At 36.4% G+C, this 23,469-nt stretch overlaps 1 protein-coding gene across 2 annotated transcripts in view; it reads left to right on the top strand.

Annotated features, from left to right (window-relative positions):
• AGTR1 (angiotensin II receptor type 1) overlaps positions 1-23,202 on the top strand; it is a 29,681-nt gene extending 6,479 nt beyond the window's left edge. Inside the window, exons 3-4 of one of the 2 annotated variants that reach the window (XM_074877531.1) lie at positions 12,868-13,019; positions 14,490-23,202. In XM_074877531.1, the coding sequence (XP_074733632.1) occupies positions 14,542-15,621 (1,080 nt within the window). In that variant the 5' untranslated portion in view covers positions 12,868-13,019; positions 14,490-14,541 and the 3' untranslated portion in view covers positions 15,622-23,202. The remainder of the gene's footprint in view (positions 1-12,867; positions 13,020-14,489) is intronic. The other variant, XM_074877530.1, reaches the window with a different exon arrangement.
• Positions 23,203-23,469: the final 267 nt, after the last annotated feature.

The raw sequence follows: 23,469 nt of genomic DNA, 5'->3' as shown, positions 1-23,469 counted from the left end.
ATTTTACTTCGAAAAAAACAGGAAACAAGCTGTACAAATTTGGCAGAACAGCTATTTTGGTATCGTTCTATTAAGTGTGCTGCCTTCCAGACAAAGTGCTAAGGACCACAGTATCTTGTTTTTTCCATGGGTGATAATACCTTTCACACTGACATAGATTAAGGTATCTGACCTTTCATTCTCTTTGACTAATCCCTTAGCACCTCACTTGTCCAGTTCATTTGTACAAAAATCACAGATACATTGCTTGTCTTTATATTTGGCTGCTCAGATCTTCTTCTAGTCCTCGTAATGATCTGCCCATAATAGGAGTTTTGTGCAAGTGAAAGCACAATTGGGCCTCTATGTTTTCCATGTTATACTTACTAACAGTTACAATGGTAACTAACTTCTCTTGGGCTTAGCTGCATTATCATTTTAAAAGATTTTTTTTGGTCTGAATAAACTCTTGTACTTTACCAGTTACTCATACTGTTTTCTTCCCTTTCTGCTTTTGGTTCCCTTTTTCTGACCCTAATGAGGTATTAATTAAGAAGCCTCCATGCTGATCCTTTGCTTTTAATCTTTTAACTTTTCCCTCCAGGCTGTTCCTAACATTCTCATTTAAGGAAGAAAAGTATTTTCTGAGGCGTATTGCCATTGTGTTGTATTTTCCCACTGTAAGGATATCTAAATTAATTATATAAAATAAAAGTAATCAAGTGTCTCAATCAGACACGGTGAACCAAATCCTATTATGCATTGCTGCATTATCACACATGGAAGACAAAGCTTGCTCTGAATTAAGGTGTTGAAATCTAACATCCATTTCCTTGCACAGAAATCCACATACATTTGCTTTTCCTTCTCCAGTAAGACAAACCCTAATTTTCAGCTTGAAGTCAAAAGAAAAAAAAGTGTTCAATGGGAGGTTTGTTTTCCCCAGGGCCATAACACTTTAAGTAGCGGGAAGTTATGTGGAAATCACTAGCCATGGTATTGGAAATGTAGTGATAAAACTACCACATTAGTTGGTTTAGTTAACATGACAGATAGTGGTACTGACATGTCTGTGTCCACATAGACACGCAGCATCTGTACGTGTGCTTGTTTTTCAGTTAATGTTTTCATTACTCAAAGCAAAAGCTTCTGTCAGTCACTTTAACCACATTGGTGATAGGTAAGAAACAGGGATGTGATTTGTTAGAGGTTTTTAGAGAGGGGAAGTCTTTTTAGATAACAATGTTCAACATGACCTACTCTCAGCCAACACTCCAATGGAAGTTAGATGAGTGGAACACCTCCATTTGACAGAGGTCTCTCCATTTCTGGAGTAGAAGCAAGGAATTTTAAAGTGTTTATTTTCCCTCCCACTTTCTGACAAATTAGACATTGTGGTAGATAAAGATAACTGTATTGCTCTGCAGAATGCATTTCTAAAGCTTGTGTTATCAATTTACACTTGCCTTCTATTTTGCCAGGTGGGGAGAGAGTGAGTAAAAATCAAAAGCACATCCTACAGAAGGGACTGTGTATTAAGCCTGTAGAACTCTTTAAGTGCATCATGGCTCCACCCTGGTGATTTAGCTTAATGGCAGGAAAATGTCCTGTTGAGGATTAATGTATATGTAAGGCCTCACACACATCAGAATTTTTCCACACATGTCAAAATGTTACTGATTTGCTGCACGGCTTGGAGCAAATCTATGTACATACACCTTTCTTACTGCTTTACAAGAAAGTACAGAAAAGCAGTTCCTTGTACCAGAAAAGTAGAAGTAATGTTACCTTGCGGAGTTCATTGCTCATCATGTTATTATCTCACTTTTAGCTATGGGAAGTTGCTCAGGAGCTTAAGCTGCATACATAATGTTAATTTTTGCCTCTGAATCTTCGGGCTTAGCAGAAGAAGAGTAACATGACTGTGGGAGAGTAGGCAAATGACACCATGGTCTCTCAATAAACTAAACTACCAGGACAAAGCAAGGAAATGTCTATTTGGTCTAACTTGACATTCCACAAGGAAGTCCCATCTTTGTCTACAAAGTTATTAGCTATGTCCCATATCCTTCTTCCTACAAACATCTTTGCCTAGAGGAAGCAACAGAAACCTGATTAAAACATCACTTTCAGTAGTTTTGTACTAGTAATGCCACTGATTGAGTTGTCTTTCACAGTAAAGCTGTAAACCAGAAAAAGGCCAAAGAATTTGCACCTAGATTCAGAAAAATCCTTTTCTCCTGAAAGTAGGTGATTTGGTTCATGAGAAAACAATTGCAGCTTTGGCCTTTCCATTCCATTTTCTATTGTGATCTCTGCCAGTGACAAAGAAGATTCTGAGAGGGATTGCATATTGCTGTGGGCATGTCACTCATGGATTAACCATTTTAGAATATTATAATTTCTAATTTAGATTCATGAAATCCCATTTTCTGCTAAATTATCAACAACCACTAATACAGCCAAGAGTTTAAACTTCTGTAAATTTTACCTGTTTCTACCCAGATGCTGGTAAGCATATACTTACTGACCTCACTCAGTATCTGGACTTTCCCAGAATAGACTGTAATACCCTTCTTATAGCCAGTCCTTATCTGGCTATACTGCTTTTTAAATTCTCCTATTATTATACTTATTTCTATCCTTTAATGCCTCATGTCATTTTGTTATATTAACACTCTTAACAGAATTTGAGAGGTGTTTTATCCTTTACCACATTTTTTTCTCCCTGGACCAGAAAGCAGAAGAGGCCCATGTTTCACAACAGAATGTTTCATTTTACACACATTATGTTGAAATACTGCTATCGTAATGAACTAAAAGATATAACCATTTACCTTTGTCATTGGCTCATCTCAATTAATAAAAGCTGAGAGTGTGGAGGGTCTTCATCATGGGAGGCAGGGCAGTCCAGAGGAGAAGTGAACTGTGTACCTGTTGCTTGTCACAGCTGCCTGTAGGGGTAGCACCACGTCCCTGTAGGAGAGAAATCCACCTTGCAGAAATTGCTCTGGCCAACAGCCCTGTTAAGTAATGCACATTTCTAATATTTTAGGCTTCAAATTAAAATACAACAATGTGTTAGAGTTTTATATGCTGCAAAAACTGTGAGGAAGAGTCAGTAAATACACATGTCCTGGAGTCAGTAACAGAATAAGAGTTTGTGAGCAAGGAATCCCCATGAGACACGAGTATTTTGGGGCTCAGTTCTACAAGCCATAGTCTATGTGAGTAGCTGTTACTGTCAAGGTCCTAAAACATTACTTACACCATAACTGTGATCATCAAATGATAAATCCCAGAATGCAAATAACCTCTAAAGAGGCAAAGATTTCATTCAGCTCCCAAAAGAAAGATTTATATAACACTCCTGAGATTACTAACCTCCTATTCCTTTCTGCTGTATAATTTCCATATACTGTGAATTTCCATTGTATGTTTTAACAAAAGAGGGGCTAACCCTTTCCTACCAACACTGGTGCATCAGATTCATTGAAACCTTTGTGTTTGGACTCCTTAGCAAAGCCCAGCCTTCTTTCCTTTACCCTTCCAAGATGCTTCTGCCTGCATCTTACATATTGCTCATGCCTTTAATATCATGCTTCTTTGAAAAGCCACTATTCACACAACACCAAAAGAGCAACAATCTACATGAGAGATTTCCAGCATTTGCCTGACCTTGTCTGTAGTGACCACAGTAGGAGTTGCATCATCCCCTCCAGTGGGGGTATGTCTCCCAAAGTTTGGCTGAGTTTCAGGAGCTTTGTAAAATCTACATGGTAAAAGCATGTGGTAACTACATACTTTTCTAAGCAAAAGCAACTTCCTTCATACAAAAGGCTGTGCCTTTCACAGCAGCACTCTAAAGCATCATCCTTTCAGGTATTTTAGATAACAGAAATGCATAATTTCTGCTACAGGATCTTTGATATTTGTAGACTCCACACTTCTCTGTTTTCAAGAAGTTGTAAAGATAAAAAGCTCACAGTGGGAATGAAAGACTAGCCCCAGCATTGCTACAGGGCAAGTTTCTTGATGCCTCAGTGAAACTAGAGAAAGAGCAGGTGGCTGAATTACAGGCAAGTCAGCTGGTTGAATCACGGAATGAGATCATGCCAATAAGAAGAGAAACCCAGAAAATTTGCCTTTCCTTGAGCACTGGAGATGATCTCAGTTTGATAATCATATTGACACCTTTTCAATAGTTTTGAATTTCAAAATGGGCATAAAAAACTAAAGATCTTCAGTTCTACAAAGGATCTTTATGTGCAAGAACTGTTTCTTCCTGTCAGAGCCAGTTCTGGCCTCAGCAATTCTTGGCACAATTGGGATCTCCAAGTTGCATCCGGAGCTGAAACTATTGTCTTTATAAATTCAGATATTGTTAAAAACCAGCAAGGCAATAAACTGATTTGCTGGCTGTGTCTCTGTGCTGCTCAGAACATTGTCTCTTCCTTGGAACAGCAGTAGAAGAAAAAGGCTCTGTCTTGCATTCATAGCAGTTTGTAGAAGTAACCTTTATTCCCTCGAAAAGGCCATTCTTGAGGTGATAGCTACCTTCTACTGGTGAAACCATTGACTAATACTGAAAAGATCTGGATAGTGAAACTAAGAACTCTTTCGGTGTTGGATGCACAAAGACATTCACTCCAGCAAGAAATAAGAATGACCAGAAACCAATGATAGTCAAAACAGCATGGAAAATGTCTTGTAACCCCTTATTAAGCTCTGTGTGCTTGAAATCACAGTAATATAACACAGTATTTCTCCTACAAGCTGGGAAGGAAGAACAGTTGTTGTTATTGCTATTTTCGTATACTTATGGAGGCACCCACAAGCTTTAGTGAAGACTGCATAACCTTGAAGACAGATTAATAGATATATGAAATATCCAGTAAGTCAAATTGTGATTTTACATATGATCTGAAAGGAGGTAAGATACCTCACACGTCGTATCTGATCTCTGTTCTGTTAGAAAGGGCTTTCAGCACCGCTTTTAATTTCAGTAAGGTTTTTTTCTCTCTTGCCTCTTCACAGCCTTTTTAATATAAAGCTGATAGACAGATCTGGATTGAGCCCAGAATTAACATAAATTCCCTTACTCCTCAGGTTGGAGGAGTTCACAGTAGGAGTTTATGGTTCATTCCATATGGAAATAATGCTGCCAACAGAAATGTTAGGTGTGCGGTTAGGTATCCAGAAGCTACCTTTGTGTTGGATGTGCACTGCTTTGCAATTAAAAAAAGAATACTTTAAAACTTATTATTCCATGGAACTAAGCTATAAGAATAAAAGCTTAAAGTTCATCAAATGATTTCACTCACACTTAACAAACCTGAATTTGATTTCTGTCTTTTATTAAAAATGATCACATGGGGCACACTATATTTTATATAGGCAATTCCAGCTGCAATAAAGGAAATGTGTTAATCCATTCCTTTACTATCATTCAGAGAAAGTAACTGTACAGCATGTAACCTTTCACAGCTCAAACTAATCCCACTTTTATTCGTTCTGGGACTCGATGGCTTAATTTTTGTTAACTGTTGACTCTTTTGGGTACTTCCAAATACCCTGAAGACACCATGTAACCAGGCATCAAATCTGAAGTTATGAATATGCAGAAAGCTGTATATTCATAATAAAATAGTACCTGATGTTGTGTTACCCTTCAAAAATCTTTTCATGTTAGTTCTGAAAACCCTAGAAATTCTAGTCCTACCTTGATCAGAAATAGATTTATTTTTTCTTTCCTGGCATCTAATGTGCAGTAAATGGCTTTGTTAGCAATATGAGGAGATGACGTGTCCTTAATAAGCAGACTTTACGTTAGTCTGCTGATTATTGATCATTTTTATCTCCTAGGAGGGTGCCAGCCTTCCTTTTTGGTAAAGCTAATGGCTGGAACAGAGGTGCAAAAATCCGTGCTGGATTGATGATGATAGTTAATGCCCTCATTTCAAAGTCTTAATACGTCTAAGTGTGTTCAGCCTCTTTTAGAAAAAGAAGCAATTCTTTACCCTGTGGTATAAATGAGAAGAGCAACTGCCTCCTGCTATAAAAATTAATTTTTCATATTTAAAAAATAATTAATCTATAGGTTTAATAACCTAGATAAGGAAAAGATGATCTTCATTCCTGTCAAGACAGAGCAACTGAGGTGACTGGGACAAGGGGATATCACATGGAGATTCACCTTTCAGATGTCATCTTTTCTGAGGCTTAGCATTTTGATATTTAGTTTCAGAAGTACTGAACTAGAAGTATTAAGCTAGAAATATATTTCACTTTATTTAATTATTTTTTCAGTTTTAAGTTACTGCTGTGCGGATAATTTTATATGTACATCTCTTAAAGCATATCTAATACCTAAGACACATTAAACACCAGAGAGTTTGTAACACATTCCTGCAGCCTTGGGCAAAGAAGGAAAGCAGATTGCTCTGATGGATAAGCATGAAAGAAAGAGACCAGAAAATGTTGTTGAAAAATATAAGATATCTGGAATATTGGGTACACTGTCAAGCCACAACCAGTGATCTCTAAAACCACCACCTCACTGATCTTCCCCCAGAGATTAAATGCACTCCATGTTGAGAATGGTTAATCCTTTGGTGTTTTGGAGTCCAGTTCTACATTTATTGAACCCAAGAATGTTTTTCCTCCCCTTAACAGCAGAGAAAACAAAATTATGTGTGTATAGAGGAAAAGCTCCTAGAAAACAACATGTACTTTCAAACCTAAACCTACAGGATCTAAAAAATGAAACCTATAAACTAAAATACTGAAACTTACTCTCAGCTGAAAGATTTTTGGCTAACTATAATGAGTGCTCTGTGGATCAATCAGTCAACAAATTTTTGTACAAAAAACACCCTTAATCACTGCTATGCTAGCATTCACTAAACCACTAAGCTCTAGTGACACTGAGAAACTAGTGAAGTTGTGCAATCATTCCTTGGCACTAACATCTGCAAGTAAAATTTTATAGAAATATGTACACCAGGATTTCCCAACTTCTGGGAAAAAAAAATTATATGAGGAAGGAATTGGTAGAGTTAGCTTTGGCCAAAGAGCTAAGTAGCATGAAGAAATATTTCCAATGTTTCTGGACTCTGTAAGTACTTCGAGAGTGTATTGAAAAAATAGTCCAAACTTTCACTGCTGCTGCAACTGCTAGAATTATAACTATGACATTTTTACACTTGTAGGCTGTTAAAAAGAGCATGCAGAATTTTTTTCACACACTACACTGTAGTATTATTAAGCATTTAATGTCCAAAAAAAGTACTTGAAAGATTTTATTCATCACTTCACGGCCCCATAAATGAGCATTTTAGAGGTGGCCTTTCACTTATGCCAATTTTTGCCATACCCATTTCTAACACAAAGTCCTTGAGTGTGCAAATCAAAGATTACTTTTCTTTATTCTGCATTTTCAATCTAGCCAACTGCTTGCTAGTTTTCTATCTCTAGATACTACCTCTATTCTCTCTAAATGCTTCTATTTTTAGCAGCTTCAAGATAGAAACATCATATGCTTGTACCCAAACATCCCTTAAGTGCATAGAAATACACTGATACTGTATAATCTATTTGACATAAATATAGGACAAGACACTGATTACTTATCTGTCACAAGACAATATAGTTAATACCACTTTTTTTGTTCTGCTTTGCTCATCTCCTAGTTTCAGTAAAACAAATGTCACCATAACACTTAACAACCTTTCTTCTCTATCTGGATTGAAAGCTGTTTGCCCTTACTAGCATTAGAGAACTATTTAGGTAAATAATTTGAAACGAGTAACATCATCATGCACTGACACTGTCCAAAGGGATAATGACAAACCCAGGTGTATTAGTAAAAGAGGTGAGGGAGAGGGGCTAAAAAGTGTTAAAGATGCTTACATTTTCAAATTGTGAATTTGTTTACAATTCATGAGCTATATACAGCACTTGAGGTCTAAAAATTTTTTGGATAACAAAACATGTGTAGGCTCATCTTGCCTTTCAATTTCCAAAAATCCTTTAAATCCCTTTAAAAAAAAAAGGATTAAAAATACTTTTGAAGCGGCATTTTCAACAATGTAAATATCTTCCTCCAAAAAGGAAAATACACATTTGCATTAAGTTAACCTAGAATTACTTTCAAGAATGCTCCTTGGCTGATATTTGGAAAAAGAGTTGTATGATTAATAACATGTCTAATTAGTTTTAAAATAATCTTTTAGTCTAGTGAGTAGGTGTCACTATTTTTCTATCTGCATTTTTAAAGTAAACTATACTTTTAGTCTCCCTTTAGTCATCTTAATTTTGTTCAGAAACTTTAGAGAGTTTAAGATGCATATGTCTTTGAAAAAAATAAAATACAAGGATTTTGTTCCATGGCTTACTAGTGCAAGAATTGGACTGAAGGTTAGCAAAACCAGGTATGTATTAGAATAAAGGAAATTAGATATCAGTTAGTAGATACTAAAATAAACTTAAGATAGTTCACTCTGGTACATTATACTTTACATAAATGCAGAAGTTCAGTGATAGGTATTTTGCCTTCTGTTTGCATCTTAAATAATCTTGAAGGAAGGGGATATTTTGAAAAGTGATGGCACTTGAATGTAAAATAAAGCTATTCTCTTATTTTAAAATAGGAAATACAGACCTCTAGTGGTCTCAAAGCAATTTAAACGTCATTATGCTTAACTGTGTTACTTTCCTTTTCCTTTACATTTTCCTCGCCCCCCCAATCACTCAAAATCACACACACCCCCAGTTCCACTGTTCAGTCATTCCACAAGCATTGATTTTTCTCAGAGAAAAAAGTCCTTTCATCTGTCCTTTTCTCACATAAATTTTATGACTGAAACTGAATACAGCTGAAAGATACTTGGGAGGTGAAGGGAAAATTAATGAGAGTAGTCTATGAAAACAAACAGAAGAGAGATGTTCATTCTTTTCAGAATAAACTATGAAGCTATCATATGGAAGGACATACTCCTTTTGAAGTATGCTGGAGGAAATAAATACAGAGAAGTTCTGACAGAGAAGGTCAGAATACATAAACAGTTTGCATTTACAAGGTAGCAATAACTGTTCCTCTGCTAGCACAAAATAAGTAATAAGCAATTTAGAGTTTTGATGTTATAGAAGAACCAGATCCTAGAAAGATCACAGTCAGTTTATTTTCCAGCTATATAAAGCTAGCATAAATGAAGCAGAGCAGCTTCAACTCTTGCAAGGGGAAGGCAAAAACGATCCACGTATAGGTTAGAGAATTAAAAAGATAAATATTTTAAAATAAAAAAAGCAAACACCACAAAATTAACAGCAATTTCAACAGACTGGCAGTTACTTCATGAAAGACTGACCAGGAGGACAGCTATTCAATGAAAAAGCACAGGCCAGTACAAGGTCCTGCAAACTCTGTTCTCACGTCAGACCACCTCCTGATCCAAAATTGCAAAAGCAACAGCCAGCTTGACAGTTACTAATACAGATCTTCTGAAGCTTGATTTGTGGTGCTCATGAACTGATGTGCAGTGTTCTGGTCCTGTACTGCCTATTGCAGTTCCATTTCAGTAATATTTTGATTTATTGTCATTTACGATGAAGTCAGACACTGACCTCTGTGGAAGATAGTGGCAGTGATGACAGGAGGCCTCTGCACACCTCAAGGCCACAGAATTGCGTGCCTTTATTTGTCCCAAGTGTTTGCATTTCTCTCACCCTCCACAATTCACCTATCAACTCTGGACTAAAAATACTTACGAAATCCCTGATTGGGGAGTACAGACTGTTAGAAGGAGAAGCAGAAATAAGAACTAGGAGAAAGGTAAATTTATGGTTTCACAGTGGCTTCACAGCTCAGGAACTCCAGAAAAGTAAAGAAGATGCTGAAGTAGAAGAAATTATATTCATTAAGGCAATGAAGATAAAGAGGGTTGTTCTGCTGGATAGGGAAAAAAAAAACCCTGTGAAATAAAGCATGTGGAAAGTGTCATTAGTTTCTCAGCAATTAAGAAGAGAAGAAAGAATAAATTAGGAAAGGGGGGGGACTAAACTCTTGAGATAAAGGAAGAAAGCTTATGCCACCAGAAAGAAATAAACATAGCTAATATATTGAATATAGCTCCAATATAGCTGACGTTTTTCAGCCTCTGTCCTCCCTGTGCAATAATTTTATATAAAAATAGAATGCATCATCCTCTTAAACATGGAAATATCTTCTCATTAGTAAGAAAAGCAAATAATCCACCTACCATCAGAAGGAAAAAAACCCGTCACATTACCTAATGGTGAGGTAGCTAAACTGTGGCAGGGTTGGTAAGCCTGAGTTCATTTAGTCTTTGTCAAAGCAAATATCAAAACCACATTTTTGTCTAAAGTCTGACTTGTGACACCTGCTTACCTATTTATAGCTGATGAAGTTCTCACAGAAAGCCACAGTCAGTGCTGTCTTATCTTTCAGTAGGCAAAGTGCTGTTTACCTTGCATGGGCTCAGCATTCCTTGTTGTTTCCACAGGCAGTTTAATTAGGATGCATGTTCAGCCAACAGAAGCAATGAATGGAGTGGTAAATAATAGTTGATAGAGCAGTCTGAAGCATTTCATTATCAGTGACTTATTATAATCATTGTAATTAAAAAAGATAAAAGGTCAAACAGGACGGTAACATACAACAGGGGTTTGCTGCTCACCAGATAATTTGCTTTGAGATTGATGTTGCCGCACCATTCACAGGCGCATCAATTCAATCCTCTTAGAGAAAGCTCCTTGTGTATCAGCCTTAAAATGATCCAATTATCATTATGTTAACACAGGTCATTTGAGATGCTTTAAAAGAAATTATCGATATGCACAATTTCAATACTTGCATTTAACTGGCCAGTGGTTTAACCTGCTTTGGTGAATTCCGGCAGCATAAAAGCTGTACCAGCCATCTATTTCTGTAATGTTTTTAAACAATCTGCAGTACTTCCCATGTAGAAGTATCTGCTTTGCATAGAATATATATAACCATGATCCTGTGACAAGCAGGTGAACTGTGGCAAGTGAGAATAACAGCAAAAATGACAGTGGTACAGCAAAGAAATCATTGCCTGTAAGGAGATCATACCACCACGGCTGCCCTGTCTTGCCACTCAGCATGGCTATGGGCCCATGTCTTCCAAAATAAATTACTTTCTTCTCCTGTGTTGAAGTTTTTCCTAATGCTCTATAGTGACAGATGTCATCAAGGCAGCAGATCTACCCGAGGCTAGGTCTGTAACTTTAAAATTTCCAGGCAATTTAAAAATTCTGTTTGGAATGAGCAGTGCCTTCCTCACTGTGCTTCAGCTGTAAGGCTGTTACAAGGTTCACTCTCACAGCAACATTCGAACTGTTTTCAGTTATAGATACGGCAATCCACATCTATTTACCCAAATGCAACCACATTATGTATTTCTGCTCCCTTTTCATTTACTGAAATAGATTATTTATTGATATCCTTAGTATAATGTAAAACTGGTAACATACCAAACACATCCTTTGCACAGTTCCACTGACTTCACTGTTACACCAAAACCTTTAATTCCAGAATGGTTACAGTCCTACACAGATAAATTGAAATATCATACTATTTCTTGACCAAATTCCTAATTCTTCATGGGAATTGTTCTGCGTTTTTAATTTCCCAAGCACTCCAAAATAAGCTCAGGGAATTCAGTATCTTAGAGCACCAGACACAAGTTTCCCAACTCAATTATTTTTTATTTTAACACATTTCTGAAAATGTAATATAATCATTATTACACTTTCTTGAAAGTACATATGCTATTAATTACATCAAGTAAAGCAGCTGCTGGCATGAAAAGGTGGAGGCCACCATGTGAGTAGAAAAGGGAAATTGGAAGTTGAACAATGAAGCACACTACACTGAAGGGGTGGATGAAGTGACTGTGAGAAAGGTGCCTTGGCATCTACCACTGCACAGAAACAATCCCATCAGAGGGGGAATATTCGCCATCAGCTACATTTCTCTTAGTCACTGAATCTGCTAGTTAGTACACACAGAGCAGGATGCATTTGCCAAATAGTACCAGTGATTGATTAAGATAGTCATGGAGAAAGGTCTTTCTCAGCCTTAACTCGGCCCTGATCTTCTTTACTGCAAGTCTGACTTGCAGTGTTGATTTTTTTAGTAGAGACTTCCCTACAGTTTCTTACTGCTAAGTTCTGGGCTAATCTCAGTGCGTGTATAAGTGGGCAAAGGCTATGGCAATGAATAGACCATACAGCACCAGCATGTAGCTGGGACAGGGCAAATACTGCTAGACCTTGATGTTGCAGAACCTATCAGTTATTGTCAAATCTCCTTGGGCACTTTCACAACTAAGGGATGAGATAAGAGGATTTATCTTGAAGTCTTTTTATTGTGGTTTTCCCTGTCCTATGGATAGTATGACCTTCTACAGAGCCAAACACCATGTATTCTAGATTTGGCACAGTTAGAAAGCGAGGAAGTTTTGCTCAGGATGTATTACAGTGCCATGTGATCAGGGTGGCGTACATTTCTTTGTGTCAGCTGTATTTGCTTGACTTTGTAACTTCTTAAACATGGCAAAAAATATCTGATGTCATTTTGAGGCATCTGTACCAACTGAGGCAACAGGATCAATTCACAGAATGAATTGGAGAAACCCAAGAGGTGTCGCTTTGTACATCTTGACAAAGGGTTTATTAGTTGCATTTAACTAGCTATTCCAAACTTGATAGAATTACCAAGAACCTAAATCTTGAAATTGCCCTGCTAGCTTTATGGAAATGAATGATCTTATTAATGCAAACATATTATAGAACATGAGCTAAGTTAGAGAAATATTGAGTCTTTTAAAATCTAATAAATAGAGCGCTGAAGGGTGCCCTTGCTTACAAGATGCTGCCTGCAACCCATATTCTGGATTCAGTTCCTGACTCCACTTCAGACTTCCTGCGTGGGCTTTGCCAAGAGATATTGATGCCTCACTTCCCTATTAAAAAGACGATCCATTTGGAATAAGGTTTGTCTCCCAACAAGAGCATGTCAAACACTTAACAGATAGCGTTCTGCACTTAACAGGAACGTCAGTGCTGAACAACGCAAATAATGAGCAACCACCTCCATAGCAACATAGCCTGTATTTCTATAATGACAGGCATCTTTTCTTTCTGAATGCATCTGTACTGCTCAGGGTCTTAGGGTGTGCATATTTAACTATATAGAAGTGACTTACATTTATAAGGGTTTTGTTTGTTTGGTTTTGGTTTTTTTTTTTTTTTAAAGCAAATATATTTCACTTAATCTGTGTTTGAGGCAGCACAAGTTGGGTTTGGCTGACAGCTGCCAGGGTCCTGCACACAGCAATAAACACTACTCTGCAATAAGTATTGATTTTTTATTTTATTTTTTTAAAATATCCACTGTTTTTGAGGGTAGACTGTCTATTTGTAGGCTCTGGAAAAGATTAATATCAGAGTCATTTATAGCATATTACCTGCTTCCTAAAGTCGTAAGTCTTAATAAGGAAATCCTTCTTGCAGAGCCCACAAGCCCTGGCAAACCAAACAGGTGCCCTGCACAGGAGATTTCATACCATTGCCATACACTTAATACAGTCCAGAAATATTTTTCATATGCTAAAACTACAACTTCAACTCTTGGATACATAAATTTTGTCAGTAACTGAAAAGGTAATATGAATTGTCATTCCCCCTTGCATCTTTCTTAAACTCTTTCTACAGTTATTAATGTGCAACAAATCAGCCCATGTCCAGTTTTTCACAGATTTATTTTTTTCCTCATTAGTTGTTAAATACCATATTTCCAAGCCAGATGGGGAGCTAGGTAACTTCTTAATATTTAAGGTATTTATGGTACAACAGAACACTAGATTGTGTGAGTGTCTTCATCTTTCTCTGTGAAAGAATTAAGCTTTATAGAAGAACAATTCTAGTGATTCACAGAGATCAAAATGAGTACCTGAATTCACTTCTTTTCTTAATGCATTACACTTTGAATTTACAGAATTAACTAGTCTTCAGAGTGCATAAGTGTAGTTTCTGAGATACCTGAATAATTTTGCTCATTAGATATATCCCCTATTTATTGAAAGAAAATAGCCTAAAGACTCTCCTGAATTTATAGTTATCTGCTATTTTGAATCTATTATTATTTTTATGACACATGTTCACTAGACAGTCTTGTTTTAATTTGGAACCTTGTTAATTGGAAAGACATTTGTTAGATTTCATTTATGTTAAAAAAGAATCTAACAATATTCAGCCAACTCGTAGCATTCTTACCTCTGTTTTATTCTGCAAACAAAGTCTATATTACAATATAAATTGGATGAGAAAACACTTGAAAATGGCTTATTTTTAAATACAAAGACATTGACACATTGTGTGAGACACAAAAACTTGATATTTAAACTTTTTAAAAATTAAATCCCTGTCTTGAATAACATTTTCTTCCTCTTTTCTCCTCCTAGGTGTGAACTTCATCTTTTCTCCTGAAACTAGGTTACAGCTGAAGAGATCAAGATGATTCCAAATTACTCTACTGAAGAAACAGTTAAAAGAATCCATGTCGACTGTCCCGTTTCAGGAAGGCACAGTTACATCTACATTATGGTTCCAACTGTTTACAGCATCATCTTTATCATAGGCATTTTTGGGAACAGCCTGGTTGTTATTGTCATTTACTGCTACATGAAATTAAAAACAGTAGCCAGCATCTTTCTTCTAAACCTGGCACTGGCTGACTTGTGTTTTTTAATAACTCTGCCACTCTGGGCAGCCTACACAGCCATGGAGTACCAGTGGCCTTTTGGCAACTGTCTATGTAAGTTAGCATCAGCTGGGATAAGTTTCAACCTGTACGCCAGCGTGTTCCTCCTCACATGCCTCAGTATTGACCGGTACTTGGCCATAGTACATCCAGTGAAGTCCCGAATTCGACGTACCATGTTTGTTGCCAGGATAACTTGCATTGTCATCTGGCTTCTCGCTGGTGTGGCCAGTTTGCCTGTTATCATTCACCGTAATATATTCTTTGCTGAGAACTTGAACATGACAGTGTGTGGTTTTCGGTATGACAACAACAACACAACGCTCCGGGTTGGGTTAGGTTTATCCAAAAATCTGCTGGGCTTTTTAATTCCTTTTCTGATTATATTAACAAGCTACACCTTAATTTGGAAGACCCTGAAGAAGGCATATCAAATTCAAAAAAATAAGACTAGAAACGATGATATTTTTAAGATGATTGTGGCAATAGTATTCTTCTTCTTCTTTTCCTGGATTCCTCATCAAGTGTTCACTTTTCTGGATGTATTAATTCAATTACATGTAATAACAGACTGCAAAATCACTGATATTGTGGATACGGCTATGCCCTTCACCATTTGCATCGCTTACTTTAACAACTGTTTGAATCCCTTTTTTTATGTTTTTTTTGGAAAAAACTTTAAAAAATACTTCCTTCAGCTAATAAAATACATTCCACCAAATGTCAGTGCACATCCAAGCCTAACAACAAAAATGAGCTCCCTCTCATATCGGCCATCAGAAAATATACGCTTGCACACTAAAAAGACTGCTGGGTCTTTCGACACTGAGTGATGCATTTTGCAATATACTTTTTTTGAACAACCTTGTGAACGAAGCAGCAAGAATGACAAAATTCATCTGCAGTCCTGAACATCACAGCTTACTGCTCATTACAGAAACATTAGATCACCTCAGAGAAATCATACTGTAAAGATTTAGCTGTGGCCTTTTATTTTGCATTGTCAAGAGGACTGCTTGGTTTTCATTTTGTTTTTCTTTACTGAAAGGAACATAAATGACGGACAGGCATGTCAGAGTTTCTGTCAGCATCCTGCCATTTACTCAGAACTACAAAGGAAGGGTAGAGAAAACTCCAAAGTTCAGAGGTCTTTTTAAAGGAAAAGCTTGTATAAATTACATGAATTATGAAGGACCTGTTTTGCACATACATGAGCTATTCCAAATTTTGTTCAAGGAGCTGATGGAACTACACTGCTTGTTTTGTTGGGGTTTTTTTAATGACATAAATGTCATATCACCATATTTATAATACATTTTCAAATATATGCTATATATAGAGGCCCAATTTTAAACTTAAATGAAAATTTAAGGTCCTTTAAATTGGTCCCATTCTGATTTATGCTACTATTTTTCATTTTTTAAATGGCAATTTTTTCATAATAATATATGCAATAAAATGCAGATTTATTTATTAAATATAGAATAAATATATTTTTAGATTTATATTCCTACTCATAAATTTCAAACATTGCTTCATAAATGTACATTTATATCCCAGTGGGTATTTTTATAGTAGTTTAAAAAAAATTAACTATACATATACACACACAAAAATGGGGTTCACTCAACCTTTCCTCATGATAGCCACACTGACTTGTAAGAACATTACTTTTTGAGGGGGTTGACTCCATACTCTGTGAGACTAAAATTCTGTGTTTGAAAATGTGAGTCCTTGGACAGAGATGATGAGAATGCTTCAAACTATTTTTGTATAATAACCACTCAATGAGAGAATTTACCAACTAATCAGATCTACTCAATTTTTCAAATTCTTGGACATTTAATAAATTCACATTCTGATAAGCAAAAGTGTGACAATGCTTATATTGCAGTTTAACTAATAATGTTTTCAGTTACATCACAGAACATCCAGGACCAAACTTTAGTCTTGGTTTTTATGAAATTTCTCTCCATCTATACAAAACTAAGCCTAGAGTATTTGCTCCCATTTTATGTGTATGGATCAAATTTATATTAGCATAAATCAGAACAAAAGTCTGGCTCAAACTCTTCATACAAGTGAGGGGGGAAAGGCAATAAGCACTGTAGGAAGTTTCAACTAATGATATCCTCAGATGTCCTTTTTACCTGAAATAATGAACTCCAGAAAATATGTATTCTTGATTCACACTCATTTACTATCTTCAAAGATAAATGAGTTCATAAATACTTTTCAGCATAACAAAACTTAAGAAAGTTCCAAAACTGTACATATATTGTGTAGACAATTACAGTGACCCTTGAGAATTTGCAATATTTATAATCTTCAAAATTATACATCTAATGCAGCTTTGTCTCAGGTAGAAAGTGGTTGGATTATCCATATTTTCTGATTATCAGTCTCTTGCATATACAACAATATTTTAAACTATTTTTTTACTTTAGGAAATTACTTCAAATCACAACAAAAAAAGAAGTTATTTATGTAGTTCAATACCTTTTAAGAAAAAACGGGACTACAACCAGGTCTGGGAGTCTTGTGCCTCTTCCTGCTCTTATTTACTTATTTTAAGGCAAGTTTCTTCAGTTTTTCCCTTGTTCTTCCAGCTGCAAAAATGGGAACAATCTCTACTTATATGTGTCACAAGGCACTGTCAGGAGTCACTAAAACTTCTGAAGTTGTATGTTAAAAAAAAAAATGCTCTTTCTTTAAAGGTTTAAGTTCATTTAATTGCAAGCTAGTATCTCAAAATTTGAAACCTGAATGTGTCATTTAAAGACACAGTTAAATTATTATATAGAATGCTTTATATTTAGCTTATATCTATCCTTACATGCAAGACAGCCATTCATTAAAAATGAATATGGCAATAATCACATGCATTTTAAATAGCATCCCGAACAGTACCACTGCCTCAGCACTCAGTAAATTGACAAATGACTGACAGAGCTTGCCATTTTGCTGTATGATATTTTGTTCATGTACACATGTGCACATGCTGAGCAGCATTGGGAGCTTCCCCTGGCAGAAGCAGCTCTGTCTCAGACATAATTCAGTGTGCTGTGCTTGCCACCTGCTGGATGCAGCCACAAATTTGTTTTTCATTTCAGAAGTTGTTATAGGAAGAGACAGCAGTATTTCCCTGCCTCCTGATGGATCTGGAGATCCTTACCTGTGGCAAAACTCCTGTAGAAATTAAATACAAACTTGTCTATCTGGGAGGCAGTTAACTTCCTTGACAGGGGCTAAGCAAGCAATTCCTCATCACCTGCTGATCCCATTGGTCACCGAAATCCAGTGTCCCCAACAACCACAATAGGTGTCTCATTTGCAAAACATTGATTGCATTACTACAAGAGCCATCCCAAAGAAGAAATATATATATATGTATAAAAATAAAAATCAAAGCATATTTGCACAATTTATAACTATTTAGCTGAAAAGACTCATTTATCACCAAGAAGAAAAAGAAGCAGAATTAGTAGTGACTTTGAACAATAAAAATTACTGTATTACACCAGAAAACAGAAGAGAAGCCATTGGTTAGTGATTTGGATCATTTCATGCCAGATCCTGCGTTTTTAAGAGACTCTGTATTCTAGGCTGCTGGTGCCACCTGTGCCTACCTGCGTCATGGGAAAAAGCACGAGCATGCACATTCGGCTGGGTTGCTGCAGGAAAGGTAGGAAGGGATTGCAGCTGGTGTGCTTTGAAGGCAAGACTGACCTTGAATTGACAGGCAAAGAAAGTGGAGGGCAAAGCTGCTGTTAAATAATGCTGGGAAATTTTTGTTCTGCTAAGGGGTAGAAGAATGGTCATCAGCTTCCAAATATAGTGGATCCTAGTTTAGTGTTTCCTTAACAACAACAAAAAAGGGCAAATCAAGATACTGAAAAGTATCCAGAGATAAAACTCTCCAGCACCTCTAACTGGGCAGCAGCAGAGTGCTTTTGGAGCAGAGTTACTGTGTAGAGCCACATCCTGCAGTTTCAGGCATCCCCAGAGCCCCAGACTGACAGCTAACCAAAGAGTCCCTGTTTCCCTCAGCACACCCACACCACTTCCACCATGCATCTAGCTGCAACCGATGCGGGTGCTGTGAAGCATGTTGCTAAGCCTTATGCTTCCCTGCCCACCTGTTTGCTAGAAATGCTGTGCTGGGAGAGCTGTGCATGGGACACGCAGAGCAGCAGTGTGACAGAGCGCAGGATCTGGCCTTTGTTGTGGACCTCTAGCTGTATGGTCCCTACTGAGGGCCAGGGAGGAGATGGCCAGACTGTCCTTTGGTACAAGAACCTACTCCTTGCCAACAGAAGAGGAGGGAGTAAGATTTGACTCTATGACTTTGTCATCTTTGGGGAACTTTGGGTTGAGCCCTCTTAATTTAATATCAAAATAAGAACTAGCTATATATGTTCAAGAACAAACTACCACTATTTTAAACAACATGAAGTTAATTAATATGGAGTAGTATGATGTTATTTTCAGAAGGAGTATCCAGAGTGCTTGTTATTTTTAGAAGGAGTATCCAGAGTGCTTTTCATTCTCAGGATGACTGAAGTAAAATACTTGACAAACTGTCCCTGCGCTCTCCTGGTGTGAGGGGGGGCAGCATATAGCCCTAAATACAGACATCAACTCCTCTTCTGTCACAATTATATTCCGTTGACTTGTTTGAATGAATAGTTTCTTTCTGCTGGCAGAATAATTACTAAATCAAATTATGTTTGACACACACATGCATAATATTTATTTTTATTTATTGTGCGATAGTACTTTATGACTCATGCTCTACTCTCTACTTGCTTGCTCATTATATGCCTATCCTAAAATCATACTATATAATCTGCACTGGTTAGCCCAAATTCCAACAAAACCTTTACAGATACAGCAAGGATTGATTCAGCTTCTCAGCTTAACAATTTCCTCATGTTTACATTGTTAATCAAGAGGCTGCAGAGTAAGTATGAGGCAAAAGTCCTTTACTTTACAAGAATTACTATTTAGGTGATGGTTTTCATCATCTACTGCAAACTGTGACAGCAGCAGAGTATGTAGAAAATTCCCAGGTTTGGCTGAGTTTTGCTTGCATAGCTTCAGCAATGATTTATCTTATTGACCTCCTTTTTAAGTATACCAAAGTGCAGCTATTCCCAGGGAGAAGTTTGCCATGGAAAGGAGAAACAAATACTTGGGAGGGGACAGGCAGAAGAAAGCCTAAAACAGGGACTTGCTAATTTTGGAAATATTTAGTGTTAAATGTAAATACTAACTTTATTTTTTGCAACAGATTAAAAAAATTAAGAACCTAAGAATAAATCTTTCAGTAAAGTAGTAGAATCTTCCAGAAAGTTTTGAGAGGCTCTTTTTAAGTTTCTTAATAACGTCCTGCTCAGTTTGGAACATATCAAACCATTCTTACCCCGCTCACAAGGTCAGCGTCTCCAGCTCTACTCTTCTACATCACATTACAGGCTTGGCCAGACCATCATCCTACCAGCTTGTGCACAAAGTGATGAGGCTGTTCTATCAATCATCGAGTCCATCTCAACAGTGACCTCACTACCAAGGCTGAACTAACAAATCCTCAATGTCAATGGCGGAGCTGTCAAGCTCATTGTCACTGGTGAGTTCAGCAGATGTGGCTAGACACGCAAGAAATAGGTACAGATCACACTGGAGAACAGCATTGTGCAATCTTCTTGGTGGACTAGTGCCAAGACCTGCAGCTTTAAAAGTATTTGGTAAATTAAGTAACAAGAACTAGATACTTTGTTTTAAATATTTTTGTGCAGTCATAATTTGTGAATTGGTGGATGTTAATGTTTTCTATTTCAATAGAGATAGTTCAATACTGTAGAAGTTCACTATTATATAAGAACTTTTATTGTCTGAAGTATTACTAAAAACATACATGTTGTCAATAGATGTTTTTGTGAAAGCCATCTCCGTTGCTGTATTAATCCACCTAAAGCAAATAGATATGTTTCTGTAGTATTGTAAGTACAACACTATTATCAGTATATCTATAGCTTTATATCTTAGGCAATATCATCCTTACCAAAATACTTCTATTTAATGCTGTCATATTTTATACCATCATTCCTCATTCCTTTTAATCCAAAATCTAATCCAGATCCCCCTAAACTCTTGAGATGAACAGGCTGTGTCTGCAATTCATAGTGCATACCTGGCTAGCCAGGTAGTTCCAAAATCACACATAGAGCAGCAGTTCAGTAATTCACTTATGTTTCCCAGAACCAGCTAAGCTAATAAAATTTCTTTGGAGTGAATACTTAACAAATTGCTAATTTTCCTATATACAGGTTAGATTTTTAAAGCAGAATTTAGGCTTAACATTTTAGAAGCTAAATTAAATTACAGGGACAGATTTACCCAGAATATTGTGTCAAATACAGGATCACAGTACATTATGAATAATGGCCCTGAAAAGCCAGATTCAGGCTGTCTGTAGCTGAGTATTCAACGTAAATATATCCACTTGTTTAGAATAAGCTTTAGTGTTTCTAAACAGTGCTACATTGTAAGGTGGCTTCAGTGGAAACAGAATCAGATTCCAACATAAGAGGGATTGCTGCTTTTTTTTTCTCCAAAGAACAGAAGAATGGATCATACATTTTCATTTTGAACTTGTATCAAAATAAAATTGAATTTAATCTTGCATATCCCTAGTAAACCCCACTTCATACTCTGTTTTATAGTGTCACACTGGAAAAAAGTATAAAAAACAGTTAAAGGTTGGTCCTATGAAATTCTTACAGCTTATCTCCTGGTGCAGGAGGAGAAATACATGCACAGAGACATATACAATCCCTTGGAGCTTTACAGCCTAATCAGAGAGTAAAATATTGTTAAAATAGGGTGGAAAGCACAGACTGTTGCTGAACAAATACAAAACTCTGAAGAAATTTCACCCTGCTGTTAAAACAAAATATCTGATTTTTTTTTTTTAAAACCAAAGGAAGCCAAAAAGCTTCTCTCTCATTGAAAATGAGCAAAAAAGCATAGAAAATACTGAAAGGTTTTATCTTATGAGTGAGGAACAACCCCACACGTACACACACACAAAGACTTTCAAGCATCTCCAACTAATATTCTCAAGCGAATGTAAACTCAGCCATTTTTATGAAATTGAATGAATAATTTTAGTCAATAGATGTGTATAACATTAGCAGCTGATTTGCCACTATTGTCTTTTCTTTCAGAAAAAAAAAAAAGTTAAATTATGCATTAGAAACCCATCAGATAATTATATGCACAGGAAGGGAAGAGAGTGTACTGCATATAGACTTACATGAGCTTTGCCTACCCAGCCTGAATTCCTTCTCATGCTTTGTTTATCACACAATATACAAATACAGTCAAGAAAACCCAAGCCAGAAACCAAACCAAAATAAAACAGTTTCACAAAAATATAGTATATATTATTGTAGTGCTATGTATATTTAATTTTGCTGAACAGCTATGAAAGAGTAAAAGATCTAAAATAAGTTTGGTTTCACAAGTTTCTATTCATTTAAGTAGCTTTTTTAAGCTTTTATAAGGATTCAGTTTTGCACTGTAAAAAATCCTCCAAGCATGATACAATTTTCCAGACCCAAAGCCCTCTTTCTGTGGGGCACCTGTAAAGTAAGGGAATGTGTATGATTTGCAGGATACCTTTCAAAGACAGGTCATAAATAAATGTACATGAGATGTAATTTCACCTACTAGAGAATTGTTACGTTGAACCTGGGTTTTGTGCTATGATTACTCTAGCTAGATTTGTAAAGAAACATCCAGAAAGGCATACTTTACATTATATACTAGACTGTACTATACAGGGCAGTGTATACATGTTAAATCCAGCAAAATTATATTTCTGGTATTCTTGAATTTCTCTGCTTATCTGTGATAGCTATATACCGTCATCTACAATTTTTACATGAGAGTAGACAGTAGATATGCACTGCTCCTTCAGAAAAAATTATCACATTTTAGACAGGTTTCTGTCTAACATAACTGTGCAGAAAAAGGAAGCCTTTTTCCCAGAAACATCTACATCAGACTGATTATATTTTGAAATACTTAAATTTATTTTGGATTGTTTTTCAGTAAGTGTTGGTTTAACTTAGTCTTCACACCATATGGTTAGATTGTTTCTTCCAAGTTTTGTTTCTCAACAAATGTACAAGTAACTGCGTTTTTAGCTTTAACTCCCAATACAGGTAGCAGAACAAAACAGAGTCTGACGAGAACACTGGATTCTAAATGAAAATGTACATTATCTGTACAGCTCATATCCCAGAAATTCTGAAGTTGCACATAATTTTGTTTTAATCAACAAGGTTTGTGATTCAATATCCTGTTAATTAATGTTTATTGGAAAAATACATTGTACTTACTGCTCAAGTCTAGATAATATTCTACCAAAGGATATGCTCCTACAATTCTTTTTCCTATGATCTCTTTAAGCATCTAACTTCAGTTTTCTTGTGAGACTTGCTGCTAATGTGCATATCAAATATGTTTCGAGAGCTTGACAGATCAGTGCTGAAATATTAACAGTCATAACCGTGACCCACAAGTACACATTGGATTTAAATGTGTAATTGAATCACAATACTGGCAAGATACTAGAAAAGTATACAGTACATTTAAAAAAACCCTAAAGGCAT

This window comes from Strix uralensis, chromosome 9, assembly GCF_047716275.1.
Source record: "Strix uralensis isolate ZFMK-TIS-50842 chromosome 9, bStrUra1, whole genome shotgun sequence".
Taxonomy (NCBI): domain Eukaryota; kingdom Metazoa; phylum Chordata; class Aves; order Strigiformes; family Strigidae; genus Strix; species Strix uralensis.
The sequence above is the reverse complement of the archived record's forward strand: the minus strand, read 5'-3'. Positions and strand labels throughout refer to the sequence as shown.